The sequence below is a fragment of the Phyllobates terribilis genome, unplaced genomic scaffold (assembly GCF_046119375.1).
Source record: "Phyllobates terribilis strain yellow unplaced genomic scaffold, ASM4611937v1 Scaffold_4__5_contigs__length_816908805, whole genome shotgun sequence".
Lineage (NCBI taxonomy): Eukaryota > Metazoa > Chordata > Amphibia > Anura > Dendrobatidae > Phyllobates > Phyllobates terribilis.
Genome location: NW_027362764.1, coordinates 812482580 through 812508068, shown reverse-complemented (window position 1 = coordinate 812508068; position 25489 = coordinate 812482580). Strand labels below are relative to the sequence as shown.

The window sequence follows — 25489 nt, the reverse complement described above, 5'->3', positions numbered from 1 at the left end:
AGCTTTATACAGGAGCCGACACTATAACAGCTTTATACAGGGGCCGACACTATAACGGCTTTATACAGGTGCCGACACTATAACGGCTTTATACAGGAGCCGACACTATAACGGCTTTATACAGGGGCCGACACTATAACGGCTTTATACAGGAGCCGACACTATAACAGCTTTATACAGGGGCCGACACTATAACAGCTTTATACAGGAGCCGACACTATAACGGCTTTATACAGGGGCCGACACTATAACGGCTTTATACAGGGGCCGACACTATAACAGCTTTATACAGGAGCCGACACTATAACAGCTTTATACAGGGGCCGACACTATAACAGCTTTATACAGGGGCCGACACTATAACAGCTTTATACAGGAGCCGACACTATAACAGCTTTATACAGGGGCCGACACTATAACGGCTTTATACAGGGGCCGACACTATAACAGCTTTATACAGGGGCCGACACTATAACGGCTTTATACAGGGGCCGACACTATAACAGCTTTATACAGGAGCCGACACTATAACAGCTTTATACAGGGGCCGACACTATAACGGCTTTATACAGGGGCCGACACTATAACAGCTTTATACAGTGGCCGACACTATAACAGCTTTATACAGGGGCCGACACTATAACGGCTTTATACAGGGGCCGACACTATAACGGCTTTATACAGGGGCCGACACTATAACGGCTTTATACAGGGGCCGACACTATAACGGCTTTATACAGGGGCCGACACTATAACAGCTTTATACAGGGGTCGACACTATAACAGCTTTATACAGGGGCCGACACTATAACAGCTTTATACAGGGGCCGACACTATAACAGCTTTATACAGGAGCCGACACTATAACTGCTTTATACAGGGGCCGACACTATAACAGCTTTATACCGGGGCCGACACTATAACAGCTTTATACAGGAGCCGACACTATAACTGCTTTATACAGGGGCCGACACTATAACAGCTTTATACCGGGGCCGACACTATAACAGCTTTATACAGGAGCCGACACTATAACAGATTTATACAAGGGCCGACACTATAACAGCTTTATACAGGGGCCGACACTATAACAGCTTTATACCGGGGCCGACACTATAACAGCTTTATACAGGGGCCGACACTATAACAGCTTTATACAGGGGCCGACACTATAACGGCTTTATACAGGGGCCGACACTATAACAGCTTTATACAGGAGCGACACTATAACAGCTTTATACAGGAGCCGACACTATAACAGCTTTATACAGGAGCCGACACTATAACGGCTTTATACAGGGGCTGACACTATAACGGCTTTATACAGGAGCCGACACTATAACGGCTTTATACAGGGGCTGACACTATAACGGCTTTATACAGGGTTCGACACTATAACAGCTTTATACAGGGGCCGACACTATAACGGCTTTATACAGGGGCCGACACTATAACGGCTTTATACAGGAGCCGACACTATAACAGCTTTATACAGGAGCCGACACTATAACGGCTTTATACAGGAGCCGACACTATAACAGCTTTATACAGGGGCCGACACTATAACAGCTTTACAGGGGCCGACACTATAACGGCTTTATACAGGGTTCGACACTATAACAGCTTTATACAGGGCCGACACTATAACGGCTTTATACAGGGGCCGACACTATAACAGCTTTATACAGGGGCCGACACTATAACGGCTTTATACAGGGGCCGACACTATAACAGCTTTATACAGGGCCGACACTATAACGGCTTTATACAGGGGCCGACACTATAACAGCTTTATACAGGAGCCGACACTATAACAGCTTTATACAGGAGCCGACACTATAACAGCTTTATACAGGGGCCGACACTATAACAGCTTTATACAGGGGCCGACACTATAACGGCTTTATACAGGGGCCGACACTATAACAGCTTTATACAGGGCCGACACTATAACGGCTTTATACAGGGGCCGACACTATAACAGCTTTATACAGGAGCCGACACTATAACAGCTTTATACAGGAGCCGACACTATAACAGCTTTATACAGGGGCCGACACTATAACGGCTTTATACAGGGCCGACACTATAACAGCTTTATACAAGGGCCGACACTGTAACAGCTTTATACAGGGGCCGACACTATAACGGCTTTATACAGGGCCGACACTATAACAGCTTTATACAGGGGCCGACACTATAACGGCTTTATACAGGGGCCGACACTATAACGGCTTTATACAGGAGCCGACACTATAACGGCTTTATACAGGGCCGACACTATAACTGCTTTATACAAGGGCCGACACTATAACAGCTTTATACAAGGGCCGACGCTATAACAGCTTTATACAGGTGCCGACACTATAACAGCTTTATACAGGGGCCGACACTATAACTGCTTTATACAAGGGCCGACACTATAACAGCTTTATACAGGGCCGACGCTATAACAGCTTTATACAGGGGCCGACACTATAACAGCTTTATACAGGAGCCGACACTATAACGGCTTTATACAGGGCCGACACTATAACAGCTTTATACAGGGGCCGACACTATAACAGCTTTATTCAAGGGCCGACGCTATAACAGCTTTATACAGGGGCCGACACTATAACAGCTTTATACAGGGCCGACACTATAACAGCTTTATACAGGGGCGACACTATAACTGCTTTATACAGGGGCGACACTATAACAGCTTTATACAGGGGCCGACACTATAACAGCTTTATACAGGGCCGACACTATAACAGCTTTATACAGGAGCCGACACTATAACAGCTTTATACAGGGGCCGACACTATAACTGCTTTATACAGGAGCCGACACTATAACGGCTGTATACAGGAGCCGACACTATAACAGCTTTATACAGGGGCCGACACTATAACAGCTTTATACAGGGGCCGACACTATAACAGCTTTATACAGGGGCCGACACTATAACGGCTTTATACAGGAGCCGACACTATAACGGCTTTATACAGGAGCCGACACTATAACAGCTTTATACAGGGGCCGACACTATAACAGCTTTATACAGGGGCCGACACTATAACAGCTTTATACAGGGGCCGACACTATAACAGCTTTATACAGGGCCGACACTATAACTGCTTTATACAAGGGCCGACACTATAACAGCTTTATACAGGAGCCGACACTATAACAGCTTTATACAGGGCCGACACTATAACAGCTTTATACAGGAGCCGACACTATAACAGCTTTATACAGGAGCCGACACTATAACAGCTTTATACAGGAGCCGACACTATAACGGCTTTATACAGGAGCCGACACTATAACAGCTTTATACAGGGGCCGACACTATAACCGCTTTATACAGGAGCCGACACTATAACAGCTTTATACAGGGGCTGACACTATAACAGCTTTATACAGGAGCCGACACTATAACGGCTTTATACAGGAGCCGACACTATAACAGCTTTATACAGGGCCGACAGTATAACGGCTTTATACAGGGCCGACACTATAACAGCTTTATACAGGGGCCGACACTATAACAGCTTTATACAGGGGCCGACACTATAACGGCTTTATACAGGGCCGACACTATAACAGCTTTATACAGGGGCCGACACTATAACAGCTTTATACAGGGCCGACACTATAACGGCTTTATACAGGGCCGACACTATAACAGCTTTATACAGGGCCGACACTATAACAGCTTTATACAGGGGCCGACACTATAACAGCTTTATACAGGAGCCGACACTATAACAGCTTTATACAGGGCCGACACTATAACAGCTTTATACAGGGCCGACACTATAACAGCTTTATACAGGGGCCGACACTATAACAGCTTTATACAGGAGCCGACACTATAACAGCTTTATACAGGGGCCGACACTATAACGGCTTTATACAGGGGCCGACACTATAACAGCTTTATACAGGAGCCGACAGTATAACAGCTTTATACAGGGCCGACACTATAACAGCTTTATACAGGAGCCGACACTATAACAGCTTTATACAGGGGCCGACACTATAACGGCTTTATACAGGGGCCGACACTATAACAGCTTTATACAGGGGCCGACACTATAACGGCTTTATACAGGAGCCGACACTATAACAGCTTTATACAGGGGCCGACACTATAACAGCTTTATACAGGGGCCGACACTATAACAGCTTTATACAGGGCCGACACTATAACAGCTTTATACAGGGCCGACACTATAACTGCTTTATACAAGGGCCGACACTATAACAGCTTTATACAGGGGCCGACACTATAACAGCTTTATACAGGGGCCGACACTATAACAGCTTTATACAGGGGCCGACACTATAACAGCTTTATACAGGGCCGACACTATAACTGCTTTATACAGGGGCCGACACTATAACAGCTTTATACAGGGGCCGACACTATAACAGCTTTATACAGGGGCCGACACTATAACAGCTTTATACAGGGCCGACACTATAACAGCTTTATACAGGAGCCAACACTATAACAGCTTTATACAAGGGCCGACACTATAACAGCTTTATACAAGGGCCGACACTATAACAGCTTTATACAGGAGCCGACACTATAACGGCTTTATACAGGAGTCGACACTATAACAGCTTTATACAGGGGCCGACACTATAACAGCTTTATACAGGGGCCGACACTATAACAGCTTTATACAGGGCCGACACTATAACTGCTTTATACAAGGGCCGACACTATAACAGCTTTATACAGGAGCCGACACTATAACAGCTTTATACAGGGGCTGACACTATAACAGCTTTATACAAGGGCCGACACTATAACAGCTTTATACAGGGGCTGACACTATAACAGCTTTATACAAGGGCCGACACTATAACAGCTTTATACAGGGGCTGACACTATAACAGCTTTATACAAGGGCCGACACTATAACAGCTTTATACAGGGGCTGACACTATAACAGCTTTATACAAGGGCCGACACTATAACAGCTTTATACAGGAGCCAACACTATAACAGCTTTATACAGGAGTCGACACTATAACAGCTTTATACAGGGGCCGACACTATAACAGCTTTATACAGGGGCCGACACTATAACAGCTTTATACAGGGCCGACACTATAACTGCTTTATACAAGGGCCGACACTATAACAGCTTTATACAGGGGCCGACACTATAACAGCTTTATACAGGGGCCGACACTATAACAGCTTTATACAGGGGCCGACACTATAACAGCTTTATACAGGGCCGACACTATAACAGCTTTATACAGGAGCCGACACTATAACGGCTTTATACAGGGGCCGACACTATAACAGCTTTATACAGGAGCCGACACTATAACGGCTTTATACAGGGGCCGACACTATCACAGCTTTATACAGGGGCCGACACTATAACAGCTTTATACAGGGGCCGACACTATAACAGCTTTATACAGGAGCCGACACTATAACGGCTTTATACAGGGGCCGACACTATCACAGCTTTATACAGGAGCCGACACTATAACAGCTTTATACAGGAGCCGACACTATAACGGCTTTATACAGGGGCCGACACTATAACAGCTTTATACCGGGGCCGACACTATAACAGCTTTATACAGGGGCCGACACTATAACAGCTTTATACAGGGGCCGACACTATAACAGCTTTATACAGGGGCCGACACTATAACAGCTTTATACAGGAGCCGACACTATAACAGCTTTATACAGGGGCCGACACTATAACAGCTTCATACAGGGGCCGACACTATAACGGCTTTATACAGGAGCCGACACTATAACAGCTTTATACAGGGGCCGACACTATAACAGCTTTATACAGGAGCCACACTATAACAGCTTTATACAGGGGCCGACACTATAACAGCTTTATACAGGAGCCGACACTATAACAGCTTTATACAGGGGCCGACACTATAACAGCTATATACAGGAGCCGACACTATAACAGCTTTATACAGGGGCCGACACTATAACAGCTTTATACAGGAGCCGACACTATAACAGCTTTATACAGGGGCCGACACTATAACAGCTTTATACAGGAGCCGACACTATAACAGCTTTATACAGGGGCCGACACTATAACAGCTTCATACAGGGGCCGACACTATAACGGCTTTATACAGGAGCCGACACTATAACAGCTTTATACAGGGGCCGACACTATAACAGCTTTATACAGGGGCCGACACTATAACAGCTTTATACAGGGGCCGACACTATAACGGCTTTATACAGGAGCCGACACTATAACGGCTTTATACAGGAGCCGACACTATAACAGCTTTATACAGGGGCCGACACTATAACAGCTTTATACAGGAGCCGACACTATAAGGGCTTTATACAGGGGCCGACACTATAACGGCTTTATACAGGGGCCGACACTATAACAGCTTTATACAGGGGCCGACACTATAACAGCTTTATACAGGAGCCGACACTATAACAGCTTTATACAGGGGCCGACACTATAACAGCTTTATACAGGGGCCGACACTATAACAGCTTCATACAGGGGCCGACACTATAACAGCTTTATTCAGGGGCCGACACTATAACAGCTTTATACAGGGGCCGACAGTATAACAGCTTTATACAGGAGCCGACACTATAACAGCTTTATACAGGGGCCGACACTATAACAGCTTTATACAGGAGCCGACACTATAACAGCTTTATACAGGGCCGACACTATAACAGCTTTATACAGGGGCCGACACTATAACAGCTTTATACAGGGCCGACACTATAACGGCTTTATACAGGGGCCGACACTATAACAGCTTTATACAGGAGCCGACACTATAACAGCTTTATACAGGGCCGACACTATAACGGCTTTATACAGGGGCCGACACTATAACAGCTTTATACAGGGGCCGACACTATAACAGCTTTATACAGGGGCCGACACTATAACAGCTTTATACAGGGGCCGACACTATAACAGCTTTATGCAAGGGCCGACACTATAACGGCTTTATACAGGAGCCGACACTATAACAGCTTTATACAGGAGCCGACACTATAACAGCTTTATACAGGAGCCGACACTATAACAGCTTTATACAGGGGCCGACACTATAACAGCTTTATGCAAGGGCCGACACTATAACAGCTTTATACAGGGGCCGACACTATAACAGCTTTATACAGGGGCCGACACTATAACGGCTTTATACAGGGGCCGACACTATAACGGCTTTATGCAGGGGCCGACACTATAACAGATTTATACAGGGGCCGACACTATAACAGCTTTATACAGGGGCCGGCACTATAACAGCTTTATACAGGGGACGACACTATAACAGCTTTATACAGGGCCGACACTATAACAGCTTTATACTGGAGCTGACACTATAACAGCTTTATACAGGGGCCGACACTATAACAGCTTTATACAGGGGCCGACACTATAACAGCTTTATACAGGGGACGACACTATAACAGCTTTATACAGGGCCGACACTATAACAGCTTTATACAGGGGCCGACACTATAACAGCTTTATGCAAGGGCCGACACTATAACAGCTTTATACAGGGGCCGACACTATAACAGCTTTATACAGGGGCCGACAGTATAACAGCTTTATACAGGAGCCGACACTATAACAGCTTTATACAGGGGCCGACACTATAACAGCTTTATACAGGAGCCGACACTATAACAGCTTTATACAGGGCCGACACTATAACAGCTTTATACAGGGGCCGACACTATAACAGCTTTATACAGGGCCGACACTATAACGGCTTTATACAGGGGCCGACACTATAACAGCTTTATACAGGAGCCGACACTATAACAGCTTTATACAGGGCCGACACTATAACGGCTTTATACAGGGGCCGACACTATAACAGCTTTATACAGGGGCCGACACTATAACAGCTTTATACAGGGGCCGACACTATAACAGCTTTATACAGGGGCCGACACTATAACAGCTTTATGCAAGGGCCGACACTATAACGGCTTTATACAGGGGCCGACACTATAACGGCTTTATACAGGAGCCGACACTATAACAGCTTTATACAGGAGCCGACACTATAACAGCTTTATACAGGGGCCGACACTATAACAGCTTTATACAGGGGCCGACACTATAACAGCTTTATGCAAGGGCCGACACTATAACGGCTTTATACAGGGGCCGACACTATAACGGCTTTATACAGGAGCCGACACTATAACAGCTTTATACAGGAGCCGACACTATAACAGCTTTATACAGGAGCCGACACTATAACAGCTTTATACAGGGGCCGACACTATAACAGCTTTATGCAAGGGCCGACACTATAACAGCTTTATACAGGGGCCGACACTATAACAGCTTTATACAGGGGCCGACACTATAACGGCTTTATACAGGGGCCGACACTATAACGGCTTTATGCAGGGGCCGACACTATAACAGATTTATACAGGGGCCGACACTATAACAGCTTTATACAGGAGCCGACACTATAACAGCTTTATACAGGAGCCGACACTATAACAGCTTTATACAGGAGCCGACACTATAACAGCTTTATACAGGGGCCGACACTATAACAGCTTTATGCAAGGGCCGACACTATAACAGCTTTATACAGGGGCCGACACTATAACAGCTTTATACAGGGGCCGACACTATAACGGCTTTATACAGGGGCCGACACTATAACGGCTTTATGCAGGGGCCGACACTATAACAGATTTATACAGGGGCCGACACTATAACAGCTTTATGCAAGGGCCAGATGTTTTTTCTTGATACACATAACATTGTGGGTTATAGTTAAACTAATGACAAAATGTAGAATTGGTGGAGGAAAGGAGAACTTGATGGACTTATGTCTTTTTTCAACCTTTGTAACTATGTATCTCCCCGACCTTCTTTTTCCCATTTAATACCATTAAAAAATAAAATAATCCACAGGGTCCACCGTAAATCCATAACAAAGAGGTCTGATGACGATCCCCGACTCTGGTGCATCCGGAGGCTGTGCTGAGCCGTGACATCAATGATGTGACCTCACAGCATGGCCACCGGAACACACTGAGAGTAGCGTGTGAATCCGGCAGCTGCGGCGAGCGCCGACGTCAGTAAGGTTATCACAGTTCATAGCGACACAATTAATAGGTGCAAAATTAAAAAATATTATACCTTCCTCAATTTTTGAGTTGCTCGCTCTTGAACAGTATCCATCTGAGCAGCTAAGGGTACCACATCAGACTTTATAGCGCAGTGGATTGAATTTATGTGTATGTGTGAGTACTCTTTTGTAATACAAAGGTAACCAGATTATCAATATGAATATTGAAGTTTTGTCCAAATCGCCTTCTGTGTTCCTCTATTTTGCAGCTCTGTTTAGTGTCCATTTACTGTAGGCCCTTTTGCAGCTCTGTTTAGTGTCCATTTACTGTAGGCCCTTTTGCAGCTCTGTTTAGTGTCCATTTACTGTAGGCCCTTTTGCAGCTCTGTTTAGTGTCCATTTACTGTAGGCCCTTTTGCAGCTCTGTTTAGTGTCCATTTACTGTAGGCCCTTTTGCAGCTCTGTTTAGTGTCCATTTACTGTAGGCCCTTTTGCAGCTATGTTTAGTGTCCATTTATTGTAGGCCCTTTTGCAGCTCTGTTTAGTGTCCATTTACTGTAGGCCCTTTTGCAGCTCTGTTTAGTGTCCATTTACTGTAGGCCCTTTTGCAGCTCTGTTTAGTGTCCATTTACTGTAGGCCCTTTTGCAGCTCTGTTTAGTGCCCATTTACTGTAGGCCCTTTTGCAGCTCTGTTTAGAGTCCATTTATTGTAGGCCATTTTGCAGCTCTGTTTAGTGTCCATTTATTGTAGGCCCTTTTGCAGCTCTGTTTAGTGTCCATTTACTGTAGGCCCTTTTGCAGCTCTGTTTAGTGTCCATTTACTGTAGGCCCTTTTGCAGCTCTGTTTAGTGCCCATTTTCTGTAGGCCCTTTTGCAGCTCTGTTTAGTGTCCATTTATTGTAGGCCCTTTTGCAGCTCTGTTTAGTGTCCATTTATTGTAGGCCCTTTTGCAGCTCTGTTTAGTGCCCATTTACTGTAGGCCCTTTTGCAGCTCTGTTTAGTGTCCATTTATTGTAGGCCCTTTTACAGCTCTGTTTAGTGTCCATTTATTGTAGGCCCTTTTGCAGCTCTGTTTAGTGCCCATTTACTGTAGGCCCTTTTGCAGCTCTGTTTAGTGTCCATTTATTGTAGGCCCTTTTACAGCTCTGTTTAGTGTCCATTTATTGTAGGCCCTTTTGCAGCTCTGTTTAGTGCCCATTTACTGTAGGCCCTTTTGCAGCTCTGTTTAGTGTCCATTTATTGTAGGCCCTTTTGCAGCTCTGTTTAGTGTCCATTGATTGTAGGCCCTTTTGCAGCTATGTTTAGTGTCCATTTACTGTAAGCTCCTTTTGCAGCTCTGTTTAGTGTCCATTTATTGTAGGCCCTTTTACAGTTCTGTTTAGTGTCCATTTATTGTAGGCCCTTTTGCAGCTCTGTTTAGTGCACATTTACTATAGGCCCTTTTGCAGCTCTGTTTAGTGTCCATTTATTGTAGGCCCTTTTGCAGCTCTGTTTAGTGTCCATTTACTGTAGGCCCTTTTGCAGCTATGTTTAGTGTCCATTTACTGTAAGCTCCTTTTGCAGCTCTGTTTAGTGTCCATTTATTGTAGGCCCTTTTGCAGCTCTGTTTAGTGTCCATTTACTGTAGGCCCTTTTGCAGCTCTGTTTAGTGTCCATTTACTGTAGGCCCTTTTGCAGCTCTGTTTAGTGTCCATTTACTGTAGGCCCTTTTGCAGCTCTGTTTAGTGCCCATTTACTGTAGGCCCTTTTGCAGCTCTGTTTAGTGTCCATTTATTGTAGGCCCTTTTGCAGCTCTGTTTAGTGTCCATTTATTGTAGGCCCTTTTGCAGCTCTGTTTAGTGTCCATTTACTGTAGGCCCTTTTGCAGCTCTGTTTAGTGTCCATTTACTGTAGGCCCTTTTGCAGCTCTGTTTAGTGCCCATTTTCTGTAGGCCCTTTTGCAGCTCTGTTTAGTGTCCATTTATTGTAGGCCCTTTTGCAGCTCTGTTTAGTGTCCATTTATTGTAGGCCCTTTTGCAGCTCTGTTTAGTGCCCATTTACTGTAGGCCCTTTTGCAGCTCTGTTTAGTGTCCATTTATTGTAGGCCCTTTTACAGCTCTGTTTAGTGTCCATTTATTGTAGGCCCTTTTGCAGCTCTGTTTAGTGCCCATTTACTGTAGGCCCTTTTGCAGCTCTGTTTAGTGCCCATTTACTGTAGGCCCTTTTGCAGCTCTGTTTAGTGCCCATTTACTGTAGGCCCTTTTGCAGCTCTGTTTAGTGCCCATTTACTGTAGGCCCTTTTGCAGCTCTGTTTAGTGCCCATTTATTGTAGCCCCTTTTGGTTAGCCGCTCTCTGATGTGTTTTACCTTTTTAGTAATTTTGTGTGCTGCAGTTATGCTTGGCTCGTATCATTTCACCTATGGGTATTCCTTTTATTGTGTGTTTGGAATGGTGGCTGTTGGCATCCAATATTGTGTTCCCTGCTGTAATGTTTCGAAAAATAGAGGTGACAATGGGTTTTAAGAACATGCCCACTAATTTCAGATCCAGGAACTCTGCAAGTTAATTCTTGACAAAAAGTGAATTTTAGATTAAATGGGTTACAGTTGAAATAATCAATGAGACCTTGTACGGCAGATATATTGAAATTCTATATGATGAACATATCATCGATGTATCTGCTGTACAAGCATATACAGTATATTCTCTATATGGATTGTCAACACTGTACACGGATGATTCCTCCCGCCAGCTCATAACAAGATTGGCTAAAGAAGGGGAGGATTTCACTCCCATAGAAACTCCACTTGTTTGCATATAATATACTTGATATAAAAATCAATTAGTTATTTTTCAAAGGAAATGAACAGTTTCTAGAACAAACAATTGTAAATCTGGTGAAAAATTGCTGTACTTTTTCATATGAAAGTCGAGGGCATACAGAGCAATTTTGTGGGCTATTGATGTGTAGAGTGAGACCTTCTGAGGTCATCCAGGAGAACCCTGGTTGCCACACAATGTCATTCATGGCATTTAGTACATCCATACCATCCGTAAGATGACCTGGTGTCCTCTGGATGAGAGACTGGAGGAGCCGGACAAGCCTCTTTCCGAGATCCTATTCCCGATACTATGGATCTCATAGGTGGAGGATGTTGACACTTACGGGTTTTGGGTAATGCGTACAGCACTGGTATAAGGGGATTCAGTTTGTAAATGTTTTCTTTAATAGATGGAGTGGGATTGCCGGGCAGACGCCGAAACACCGTTGCATCTGGTAACATCCCTTCTACCCAGTTCACATAGTCTACTTTATCCATGACAACGACCGATCCTCCTTTGTCTGAATTTTTAATAACAGGTTGTCATTCGTTTTAAATTATTGTAGTGCCAATTGTACACTGGGTTTTAAATTATTATGTGGGCGTCTGTCCGGCAATTTGTTGGCGAGTGCCTTCTAGCCTGATTCATTTGGTTTTGCAATCGATGCATTGTCGGTTTGTGCTGGATAATAACAAGGATTGGGTATATTAATCTGTGTTCTCTGGGAGGTGGTATCATCATCATCATCATTATTTACATTTTTATTCTTTAGATCCTGTAAACGTATTAATGATTATTGTTCTGCAAAAAGGAAGTGACTTGAAGGCATTATCTGAAGTCTGATTATCACATTCAGTATTATCATCGTCATCATTAAAATGCAACTTAAGGATAATATTTCTCATAAGTCTATTTACAGTTCAAACCAGAAGTTTCCATACACTACACTGTGTGCAGAATTATTAGGCAAGTTGTATTTTAGAGGATTATTTTTTATTATTGATGAACAACTATGTTCTCAATCAACCCAAAAGACTCATAAATATCCAAGCTTAATATTTTTGGAAGTTGGAGTGGGGTTTTTAGATTTGGCTATCTTAGGAGGATATCTGTTTGTGCAGGTAACTATTACTGTGCCGAATTATTAGGCAACTTAATAAAAACCAAATATAATCCAATCTCACTTGCTTATTTTCACCAGGTAAACCAATATCAGTGCACAAAATTTAGAAATAAACATTTCTGACATGCAAAAACAAAAACCAAAATAATTAGTGATGAATATAGCCACCTTTCTTTATGATGACACTCAGCAGCCTCCATCCATAGATTCTCTCAGTTGCTTAATCTGTTTTCGATCAACATTGCGTGCAGCAGCCACCACAGCCTCCCAGACACTGCTCCTAGAGGTGTACTGTTTTCCCTCCCTGTAGATCTCACATTTTATGATGGACCACAGGTTCTCTATGGGGTTCAGATCAGGTGAACAAGGGGGCCATGTCATTATTTTTATTCTTTTAGACCTTTACTGGCCAGCCACGCTGTGGAGTAGTTGGATGCATGTGATGGAGCATTGTCCTGCATGAAAATCATGTTTTCCTTGACCGATACCGACTTCTTCCTGTACCACTGCTTGAAGAAGTTGTCTTCCAGAAACTGGCAGTAGGTCTGAGAGTTGAGCTTCACTCCATCCTTAACCCGAAAAGGTCCCACAAGTTCATCTTTGATGATCCCAGCCGATACCAGTACCCCACCTCCACCTTGCTGGCGTCTGAGTCGGAGTGGAGCTCTCGGCCCTTTACTGATCCAGCCTCTGGCCCATCCATCTGGCCCATCAAGAGTCACTCTCATTTCATCAGTCCATAAAACCTTTGAAAAATCAGTCTTAAGATATTTCTTGGCCCATTCTTGACGTTTTATCTTATGTTTCTTGTTCAGAGGTGGTGGTTTTTCAGCCTTCCTTACCTTGGCCATGTCCCTGAGTATCGCACACCTTGTGCTTTTTGATACTCCAGTAACGTTGCAGCTCTAAAATATGGCAAAACTGGTGGCGAATGGCATCTTGGCAGCTTCACGCTTGATTTTCCTCAATTCATGGGCAGTTATTTTGCGCCTTTTTTGGCCAACACGCTTCTTGCGACCCTGTTGGCTATTTGCCATGAAACGCTTGATTGTTCGGTGATCACGCTTCAAAAGTTTGGAAATTTCAAGACTGCTGCATCCCTCTGCAAGACATCTCTCAATTTTGGACTTTTCAGAGCCATCAAATCTCTCTTCTGACCCATTTTGCCAAAGGAAAGGAAGTTGCCTAATAATTAAGCACACCTTATATAGGGTGTTGATGTCATTAGTCAACACCCCTCCTCATTACAGAGATGCACATCACCAGATTTACTTAATTGGTAGTTGGCTCTCAAGCCTATGCAGCTTGGAGTAGGACAACATGTATAAAAAGTATCATGTGATCAAAATACGCATTTGCCTAATAATTCTGCACGCGGTGTATATATAAAGACACATCTGCAGGTTTTCCTCAATATCTGACATGAAATCAGAATAAACCTTTCCCGTTTCAGGTGAATTAGGATTATACCATCATTTTTAATATTTGCCAAATGCCAGAATAATGAGAGAGAGACAATGCTTTAAGGCATTTTTATTACTTTCTGCAAAAGTTTACATACACTAAGATTACTATGCCTTTAAACAATTCTGGATGGCCCATATGATGATGTCATGTGTTTGGAAGCTTCTGGTAGGTGTTTTGGCAACATCTGAGTTAATTAGAGACACACCTATGGATGTGTTTTAATGCACACCTGAAACACACTGCTTCTTTGTGTAGCATCATGGGAAAGTGTAAAGAAATCAGCCAAGATATCAGGAAGAGAATTGTGGACTTGCACAAGTCTGGTTCATCCTTGGGTACCATTTAAAGATCCCTGAAGGTGCCTCGTTCATCTGTACGAACAATTATACGCAAGTAGAAACAAGATGGGAATGTCCAGCCATCATACCGCTCAGGAAGGAGACGGGTTCTGTGTCCCAGAGATGAACGTGCTTTGGTCCGACATGTTCATATCAACCCAGGACAAAAGCAAAAGACCTTGTGAAGATGATAAGATGGTAAGATTGTGTCAATATCCACAGTGACACGAATACTGTATCAACATGGGCTGAAAGGCCACTCTGCCAGGAAGAAGTCATTACTCCAAAACAAACATAAAAAAGCCAGGTTAATGTTTGCAAATGCACGCAGGAACAAAGGCCTTAATTTTTGGAGACCTGTCCTGTGGTCTGATGAAACTAAAATTGAACTTTTTGGGCATAATGACCAACATTACGTTTGGAGGAAAAAGGGAGAAGTTTGGAAGCCTAAAAACACCATCCCAACTGTGAAACACAGGGGTGGCAGCACCATGTTGTGGGTTGTTTTGCTGCAGGAGGTACGGGTGCATTTTACAAAATAGATGTCATCATGAGAAAAGGAGATTATGTGGCAATACTGAAGCCACATCTCAAGACATCAGCCAGGAAGTTAAAGCTTGGGCAAAAATAAGTCTTCCAAGTTGACAATGACCCGCAGCATACTGCCAGAATGGTAACAAAGTGCCTTAAGGATAACAAAGTCCATGTTTTGGAGCTATGACATAGCCCTGATCTCAATCCTATTGAGAATGTATGGGCAAAGCTGAAAAGGCTGCGAGCAAAGCGACCTACAGCCCTGGATCAGTTACACCAGATCTGTCAAGAGGAATCGGCCCAAATTCCACTAACTATTGTGAGAAGCTGTGGAAGGAGATCCCAAACGTGTGACCCAAGTCATTCAGTTTAAGGGCAATGGGACCAAATACTAAGGAAATGGATGGAAACTTCTGACTTTGCAGTAAGTAATAAAAATGCCTTAAACCTTCTCTCTCTCTCATTATTCTGGTATTTGGCAAATATTTAAAATTATGGTAAAATCCTAATTGTTCCAAAACGGGAAAGGTTTATTCTGATTTCATGTCAGATATTGAGAAAAACATCCAAATGTGTCTTTTATATATAGTGGATGGAAACTTCTGGTAGAAAAACAATAAAGTTACAAGTGGGCACAAAGTTCATTCCATACAAAAGTAGTTCACATTGGTCATTGGTCAAAATAGCAAGGGACAAATTTCTGACCTTAAGATGTCCTGCTGGAGATTCCTGAGATGGTATCTTGTGTGGTTTTGTTTGCATTGGTGTTTCCTTCCTTTACTCCTGTATTTCTATTTTTGTGAGTGAATGGAGGTGTCTGTTTTCTCTGAAATAGGAGTTTTTTGACTCGTGAATGGATTCTGCGTCTTCTGTGACTCCAGTGGAAGTATCTAAGTCCAGTGGTCTTTGTGTTCGGTGCTCATTGAGCGGGTTCTGGAACTTCTCCAGATACATTTAGGAGACTTTCTTGCCTTGTCCCACCTGCCCCGTTCATAGACTTGTTCTGTGCTACAATCATGCAAGTCACGCTCCAGTTTGCGTGTTTTAATGTCCATGATTGTTTCCTCTCTTTTACTCCTTTTGATGTTGCTTTTATTGATGGAATCAATGTTCAGATGACATTTTTTCATAACTTCATGTTTGATGGTTTCTCTGTCATATACAGTCTCTTCTTGTCATATAAGAGCGATTAACAAGGAACAATCAGACAATATTGCTCCACTCTTGTGCAAATGTGTTTGAAGAAACCCCCTGGTACAATTATTTAATCTCAGACCCCCTAAGGATGACATTTTTGTCTTTGTAATTTGTTAAGGAGCTCGGGTCCCACCGGTTACGATTCTCTTTTGGCGTGAGAGACAATAATTTGTCCAGCCGGGGTCGGAGGTACCGGCACATGTGATTCCTCAGCTGCCGTAGTTTGTCTACTGGAGATATCCATCTTGGCGGACATGTCAGCTATCTCTTCTACTTTATGTCCTGCCGCTAAGGCTTTGATTTGTTTGTTATGGACCAGCTGTCCTATGTACCTATTTGGACAAGTAAGGATATAACTAGCGCGATATCAGGTGTATTTAGGTAAATCTATTCCTGTGATCCTCCATTAGTTACTCTGTTTAAAATACGTTTGTTTTTAATTGTAGAAATGTTTTAAACATTACATTTTAAGAGATTATTTGCACCTATTTAGTTGTTTTGGTGGTCTTCATAGTTAGAGGTGGGTCCCTAGTTACTAGTATTGTTTTGACGATTTATGTTCTCATATGTCGGTAGTCATCAATGGAGATCCAGCATCTGATCCACTGCTCTCTCTATAATATATGATCGGGAGGGTCTGCAGTGTCAGGCTCCATGGAGATCCAGTCTCTGACCCACTGTTCTCTCTATAATATATGATCGGGAGGGTCTGCAGTGTCAGGCTGCATGGAGATCCAGTCTCTGACCCACTGTTCTAATATATGATCGGGAGGGTCTGCAGTGTCAGGCTGCATGGAGATCCAGTCTCTGATCCACTGCTCTCTCTCTAATATATGATCGAGAGGGTCTGCTGTGTCAGGCTATATGGAGATCCAGTCTCTGACCCACTGTTCTAATATATGATTGGGAGGGTCTGCAGTGTCAGGCTCCATGGAGATCCAGTCTCTGACCCACTGTTCTCTCTATAATATATGATCGGGAGGGTCTGCAGTGTCAGGCTGCATGGAGATCCAGTCTCTGACCCACTGTTCTCTATATAATATATGATCGGGAGGGTCTGCAGTGTCAGGCTCCATGGAGATCCAGTCTCTGATCCACTGTTCTCTCTATAATATACGATTGGGAGGGTCTGCAGTGTCAGGCTCCATGGAGATCCAGTCTTTGACCCACTGTTCTCTCTATAATATATGATCGGGAGGGTCTGCAGTGTCAGGCTCCTAGGAGATCCAGCCTCTGATCCACTGCTCGGTCTATGATATAAGATTGTAAAGATCTGCAGTGTCAGGCTCCATGGAGATCCAGTCTCTGATCCACTGCTCAGTCTATGATATAAGATCGGTAGGGTCTGTAGTTTTGGGCTTTAAAGAAACCCAGGTGCTGATCCTCTGCTCAGTCTATGATGTAAGATCGGTAGGGTCTGTAGTTTTGGGCTTCAAAGAAACCCAGGTGCTGATCCACTGCTCGGTCTATGATGTAAGATCGGTAGGGTCTGTAGTGTCAGGCTCCATGGAGATCCAGTCTCTGATCCACTGCTCTCTATAATATACGATTGGGAGGGTCTGCAGTGTCAGGCTCCTAGGAGATCCAGCCTCTGATCCACTGCTCGGTCTATGATATAAGATTGCAAAGATCTGCAGTGTCAGGCTCCATGGAGATCCAGTCTCTGTTCCACTGCTCAGTCTATGATATAAGATCGGTAGGGTCTGTAGTTTTGGGCTTTAAAGAAACCCAGGTGCTGATCCTCTGCTCAGTCTATGATGTAAGATCGGTAGGGTCTGTAGTTTTGAGGCTTCAAAGAAACCCAGGTGCTGATCCACTGCTCGGTCTATGATGTAAGATCGGTAGGGTCTGTAGTGTCAGGCTCCATGGAGATCCAGTCTCTGATCCACTGCTCGGTCTATGATGTAAGATCGGGAGGGTCTGCAGTGTCAGGCTCCATGGAGATCCAGTCTCTGATCCACTGCTCGGTCTATGATGTAAGATCAGGAGGGTCTGCAGTGTCAGGCTCCATGGAGATCCAGGCACTGATCCACTGCTCGGTCTATGATGTAAGATCGGTAGGGTCTGTAATGTCAGGCTCCATGGAGATCCAGTCTCTGATCCACTTCTCGGTCTATGATGTAAGATCGGTAGGGTCTGTAGTGTCAGGCTCCATGGAGATCCAGTCTCTGATCCACTGCTCGGTCTATGATGTAAGATCGGTAGGGTCTGTAGTGTCAGGCTCCATGGAGATCCAGTCTCTGATCCACTGCTCGGTCTATGATGTAAGATCGGTAGGGTCTGTAGTGTCAGGCTCAATGGAGATCCAGTCTCTGATCCACTGCTCGGTCTATGATGTAAGATCGGTAGGGTCTGTAGTGTCAGGCTCAATGGAGATCCAGTCTCTGATCCTCTGCTCGGTCTATGATGTAAGATCAGTAGAGTCTGTAGTGGCAGGCTCCATGGAGATCCAGTTTCTGATCCACTGCTCGGTCTATGATGTAAGATCGGTAGGGTCTGTAGTGTCAGGCTCAATGGAGATCCAGTCTCTGATCCACTGCTCGGTCTATGATGTAAGATCGGTAGGGTCTGTAGTGTCAGGCTCCATGGAGATCCAGTGTCTGATCCTCTGCTCGGTCTATGATGTAAGATTGGTAGGGTCTGTAGTGTCAGGCTCCATGGAGATCCAGTCTCTGATCCACTTCTCGGTCTATGATGTAAGATCGGTAGGGTCTGTAGTGTCAGGCTCCATGGAGATCCAGTGTCTGATCCTCTGCTCGGTCTATGATGTAAGATCGGTAGGGTCTGTAGTGTCAGGCTCCATGGAGATCCAGTCTCTGATCCACTGCTCGGTCTATGATGTAAGATCGGTAGGGTCTGTAGTGTCAGGCTCCATGGAGATCCAGTCTCTGATCCACTGCTCGGTCTATGATGTAAGATCGGTAGGGTCTGTAGTGTCAGGCTCAATGGAGATCCAGTCTCTGATCCACTGCTCGGTCTATGATGTAAGATCGGTAGGGTCTGTAGTGTCAGGCTCCATGGAGATCCAGTCTCTGATCCACTGCTCGGTCTATGATGTAAGATCGGTAGGGTCTGTAGTGTCAGGCTCAATGGAGATCCAGTCTCTGATCCACTGCTCGGTCTATGATGTAAGATCGGTAGGGTCTGTAGTGTCAGGCTCCATGGAGATCCAGTCTCTGATCCACTGCTCAGTCTATGATGTAAGATCGGTAGGGTCTGTAGTGTCAGGCTCAATGGAGATCCAGTCTCTGATCCACTGCTCGGTCTATGATGTAAGATCGGTAGGGTCTGTAGTGTCAGGCTCCATGGAGGTTTTGGGTGCTGATCTACTGCACAATTTATGATGTAACTTTGAGAGTGTAGATGCCATGACACCAGATGATATCAACATTCGTTTGTCACTGCAACCATAAGTTTTACTCTTTTTCTTTTTAGACTTCTTTTTTTGCCGCTGGTGTTGTTCCAAACTCTGCTCTTCTCCAGCTTCTCTGGCCAATGAAGATTGAGGAGGACCGAAGACTAGTAAAAAGAAGAAATCATCTGCAGCCATTAGTAAGTCCACAATGTATGAGGATCATGGGTGTGTAGGTGAGAGGTATTCAGGAAGGTGGATTATTAATAGGTCTGTTTAAAGGGTCTGGAGCAGCCATGAGATCATTGCAAACTTTCTGGGCACTGTAGTCCATGAAGACGTTTTGTCATGTGAGGATCATTGTGTCTTCACAAACCTCTCCTTAAAACATAAAGTGACATCACAAGCAGGCTGGATTCAGGAGTGATGCTGGAAATGTTCACTTCCCATCTCCATAACACAGTGTGTAAGGAGGAGATGTCTGTCCTTCTGGAAATGTCTATCTCCACTCCCAGAACCGATCGTATCTAGAGAAGCCTCATTTCCTTTAAAATATCCACCTCCAACCCGATAACACACAATGCTGAAGAGACCCCTGTCCTTCTGAAAATGTCAACCTCCAATCCAATAACACAGGATGTCTGAAGAAGACACCTGTCCTAGAAATGTCAACCTCCAATCCTATAACACAGGATGTCTGAAGAAGACACGTGTCCTAGAAATGTCAACCTCCAATCCTATAACACAGGATGTCTGAAGGAGACACCGGTCCTAGAAATGTCAACCTCCAATCCTATGACACAGGATGTCTGAAGAATACACCTGTCCTAGAAATGTCAACCTCCAATCCTATAACACAGGATGTCTGGAGGAGACACCTGTCCTAGAAATGCCAACCTCCAATCCTATAACACAGGATGTCTGAAGGAGACACCGGTCCTAGAAATGCCAACCTCCAATCCTATAACACAGGATGTCTGGAGGAGACACCTGTCCTAGAAATGCCAACCTCCAATCCTATAACACAGGATGTCTGAAGGAGACACCGGTCCTAGAAATGTCAACCTCCAATCCTATAACACAGGATGTCTGAAGGAGACACCTGTCCTAGAAATGCCAACCTCCAATCCTATAACACAGGATGTCTGAAGGAGACACCGGTCCTAGAAATGCCAACCTCCAATCCTATAACACAGGATGTCTGGAGGAGACACCTGTCCTAGAAATGTCAACCTCCAATCCTATAACACAGGATGTCTGAAGGAGACACCGGTCCTAGAAATGTCAACCTCCAATCCGTCTGAAGGAGACACCTGTCCTAGAAATGCCAACCTCCAATCCTATAACACAGGATGTCTGAAGGAGACACCGGTCCGAGAAATGCCAACCTCCAATCCTATAACACAGGATGTCTGAAGAAGACAACGGTCCTAGAAATGCCAACCTCCAATCCTATAACACAGGATGTCTGGAGGAGACACCCGTCCTAGAAATGCCAACCTCCAATCCTATAACACAGGATGTCTGGAGGAGACACCTGTCCTAGAAATGCCAACCTCCAATCCTATAACACAGGATGTCTGAAGGAGACCCCGGTCCTAGAAATGCCAACCTCCAATCCTATAACACAGGATGTCTGAAGAAGACACCGGTCCTAGAAATGCCAACCTCCAATCCTATAACACAGGATGTCTGAAGAAGACACCGGTCCTAGAAATGCCAACCTCCAATCCTATAACACAGGATGTCTGAAGGAGACACCGGTCCGAGAAATGCCAACCTCCAATCCTATAACACAGGATGTCTGAAGAAGACACCGGTCCTAGAAATGCCAACCTCCAATCCTATAACACAGGATGTCTGAAGGAGACACCGGTCCTAGAAATGCCAACCTCCAATCCTATAACACAGGATGTCTGAAGAAGACATCGGTCCTAGAAATGCCAACCTCCAATCCTATAACACAGGATGTCTGAAGGAGACACCGGTCCTAGAAATGCCAACCTCCAATCCTATAACACAGGATGTCTGGAGGAGACATCTGTCCTAGAAATGCCAACCTCCAATCCTATAACACAGGATGTCTGAAGGAGACACCGGTCCTAGAAATGTCAACCTCCAATCCTATAACACAGGATGTCTGGAGGAGACACCTATCCTAGAAATGTCAACCTCCAATCCTATAACACAGGATGTCTGGAGGAGACACCGGTCCTAGAAATGCCAACCTCCAATCCTATAACACAGGATGTCTGGAGGAGACACCTGTCCTAGAAATGTCAACCTCCAATCCTATAACACAGGATGTCTGGAGGAGACACCGGTCCTAGAAATGCCAACCTCCAATCCTAAAACACAGGATGTCTGGAGGAGACACCTGTCCTAGAAATGCCAACCTCCAATCCTATAACACAGGATGTCTGAAGAAGACACCTGTCCTAGAAATGCCAACCTCCAATCCTATAACACAGGATGTCTGAAGGAGACACCGGTCCGAGAAATGCCAACCTCCAATCCTATAACACAGGATGTCTGAAGGAGACACCGGTCCGAGAAATGCCAACCTCCAATCCTATAACACAGGATGTCTGGAGGAGACACCTGTCCTAGAAATGTCAACCTCCAATCCTATAACACAGGATGTCTGGAGGAGACACCGGTCCTAGAAATCCCAACCTCCAATCCTATAACACAGGATGTCTGGAGGAGACACCTGTCCTAGAAATGCCAACCTCCAATGCTATAAAACAGGATGTCTGGAGGAGACACCTGTCCTAGAAATGCCAACCTCCAATCCTATAACACAGGATGTCTGGAGGAGACATGTGCTCTGTCTGTCTCCCCCCTGTGCTCTGTCTCTCTCTCCCCTGTGCGCTGTCTCTCTCTCCACCCCTGTGCTGTCTTCTTCCCTCATGTGTTCTCTCGTTTGAGCTGTCTCCTCGCGCAGTAAATCAGAACCCCGCCATCTTTGTGCAGGCAAATAGCGGCTGTCACATTAAAACTGCGCATGCACTCCTCCTGTAGAAAGCTGGCGGCGGTCAGTGAATCATTTGGCTCATCCCGGCAGCGGTGTGTACGGCGTGTTCACGACAGTGTTCTGCTGGTGGTACCGCGCAAGAGGCTGGCACCACCAGCGGTTTCCATATTGAGACACCCATCACTCGGTTGTCCCAATATGGTGGTCGACGAACTTCCGCCGCTTGGAATTCTGGGATCCGGACACATCTGGACGGAACAGGATGTGAAGACATTACAAGGTAAGTATATATTAAGATATACATTTCTTTCTATTTCCCACATGAGCTATTACGTGGGATGAAATTCATTGCTATGCATTTATATATTTATATTATTTATTTTCAATAATGGGGTTTTATATGGTTATCATTCTTGTCGCATAGATGTAGGATACTGCATTTGTTTGTCCCTCACATTTGAGGCTCCTGGATTTTTTTATTGTTATTTTAATGTTCTGATAAAATTATATTGTTAATATTATTTAAAGTGTTCATGCTTTTGATTACCCCACCAGGCCTCTGCTTATAGGAGTATCACTTTTTGATGTTTATGGTTCTTCCATGACACTATATTTATGGCATGGATCTTGGTTGATTGCTCTGGTGGTATGGGTCAGTAGATATGGGTCACTGGTTATAGGTCGGTGGTATGGGTCAGTAGATATGGGTCACTGGTTATAGGTCGGTGGTATGGATCAGTAGATATGGGTCATTGGTTATAGGTCGGTGGTATGGATCAGTAGATATGGGTCACTGGTTATAGGTTGGTGGTATGGGTCAGTAGATATGGGTCACTGGTTATAGGTTGGTGGTATGGGTCAGTAGATATGGGTCATTGGTTATAGGTCGGTGGTATGGGTCAGTAGATATGGGTCATTGGTTATAGGTCGGTGGCATGGGTCAGTAGATATGGGTCATTGGTTATAGGTCGGTGGTATGGGTCAGTAGATATGGGTCATTGGTTATAGGTCGGTGGTATGGGTCAGTAGATATGGGTCATTGGTTATAGGTCGGTGGTATGGGTCAGTAGATATGGGTCAGTAGATATGGGTCATTGGTTATAGGTCGGTGGTATGGGTCAGTAGATATGTGTCATTGGTTATTGGTCGGTGGTATGGGTCAGTAGATATGGGTCATTGGTTATAGGTCGGTGGTATGGGTCAGTAGATATGGGTCATTGGTTATTGGTCAGTGGTATGGGTCAGTAGATATGGGTCAGTAGATATGGGTCATTGGTTATTGGTCGGTGGTATGGGTCAGTAGATATGGGTCATTGGTTATAGGTCATTGGTTATAGGTCGGTGGTATGGGTCAGTAGATATGGGTCAGTAGATATGGGTCATTGGTTATAGGTCGGTGGTATGGGTCAGTAGATATGGGTCAGTAGATTTGGGTCATTGGTTATAGGTCGATGGTATTGGTCAGGAGCTATGGGTCTTTTTGCATAGATTGGTGATATGGGTATGGGTCCTCATTTTCGTTTACTTCTCTTGTTTCTTTAGCATACACAACTTGCAGAGACATCTCAAAAAACTTCTGAGATGGAAAAAGAGAAAAAAAATGCTGAGTCTGAAGAGACAGCTGAAGCGATTGCTGAGGAGATGAGCGACGTAGATGAAGTACCTTCCATCCTTCAGAACATTCTTGCCAGTGTGAATACAAAAGACAAGCCGCCTGTTGTGCCTGAGACATGTTCACCACCTCTTCAGTCACCTCCGCCCCAAAGCCACAAGCAGGCGAGATCCACAATGCTGCAGGTAAACATGCAAGCACAAAAAGCTGAGCATTCCTGTACCATGGGGAGGTGACTGCATAGGGTTAGCTTCTCCTGCATCTGCTGAGTGTAAATCACTGCAGGACAGAAGGTCTGTCACTATGATCCAGCCCACCCTAAGTCACGTGTCCATCCAGCCCACCCTAAGTCACGTGTCCATCCAGCCCACCCTAAGTCACGTGTCCATCCAGCCCTCCCTAAGTTGTTTGTCCATCGACCTCACCCTAAATCGCTTGTCCATCGACCTCACCCTAAATCGCTTGTCCATCCAGCCCACCCTAAGTCACGTGTCCATCCAGCCCACCCTAAGTCACGTGTCCATCCAGCCCACCCTAAGTCACGTGACCATCCAGCCCACCCTAAGTCACGTGACCATCCAGCCCACCCTAAGTCACGTGTCCATCCAGCCCACCCTAAGTCACGTGTCCATCCAGCCCACCCTAAGTCACGTGTCCATTTAGCCCACCCTAAGTCACGTGTCCATCCAGCCCACCCTAAGTCACGTGTCCATCCAGCCCACCCTAAGTCACGTGTCCATCCAGCCTACTCTAAGTCACGTGTCCATCCAGCCCACCTTAAGTCCCGTGTCCATCCAGCCCACCCTAAGTTACGTGTCCATCAAGCTCTCCCTGAATCACTTGTCCATCAAGCCCACACTGTCACGTGTCTATCGAGCCCACCCTAAATCATGTGTCTGTCGAGCCCACCCTAAGTCATGTGTCCATCGAGCCCACCCTAAATCACATGTCCAGCGTCATATGCCAACCTGTGGAATTGTG

General features: G+C 44.9%; 1 protein-coding gene across 3 annotated transcripts in view; it reads left to right on the top strand.

Annotated features, from left to right (window-relative positions):
• WDR97 (WD repeat domain 97) overlaps nt 1-25489 on the top strand; it is a 578372-nt gene that overhangs the window by 391093 nt on the left and 161790 nt on the right. For all 3 annotated transcript variants that reach the window (XM_073680111.1, XM_073680113.1, XM_073680112.1), the window contains 2 exons: nt 20003-20119; nt 24439-24693. In XM_073680111.1, coding sequence (XP_073536212.1) covers nt 20003-20119; nt 24439-24693 — 372 coding nt within the window. The remainder of the gene's footprint in view (nt 1-20002; nt 20120-24438; nt 24694-25489) is intronic.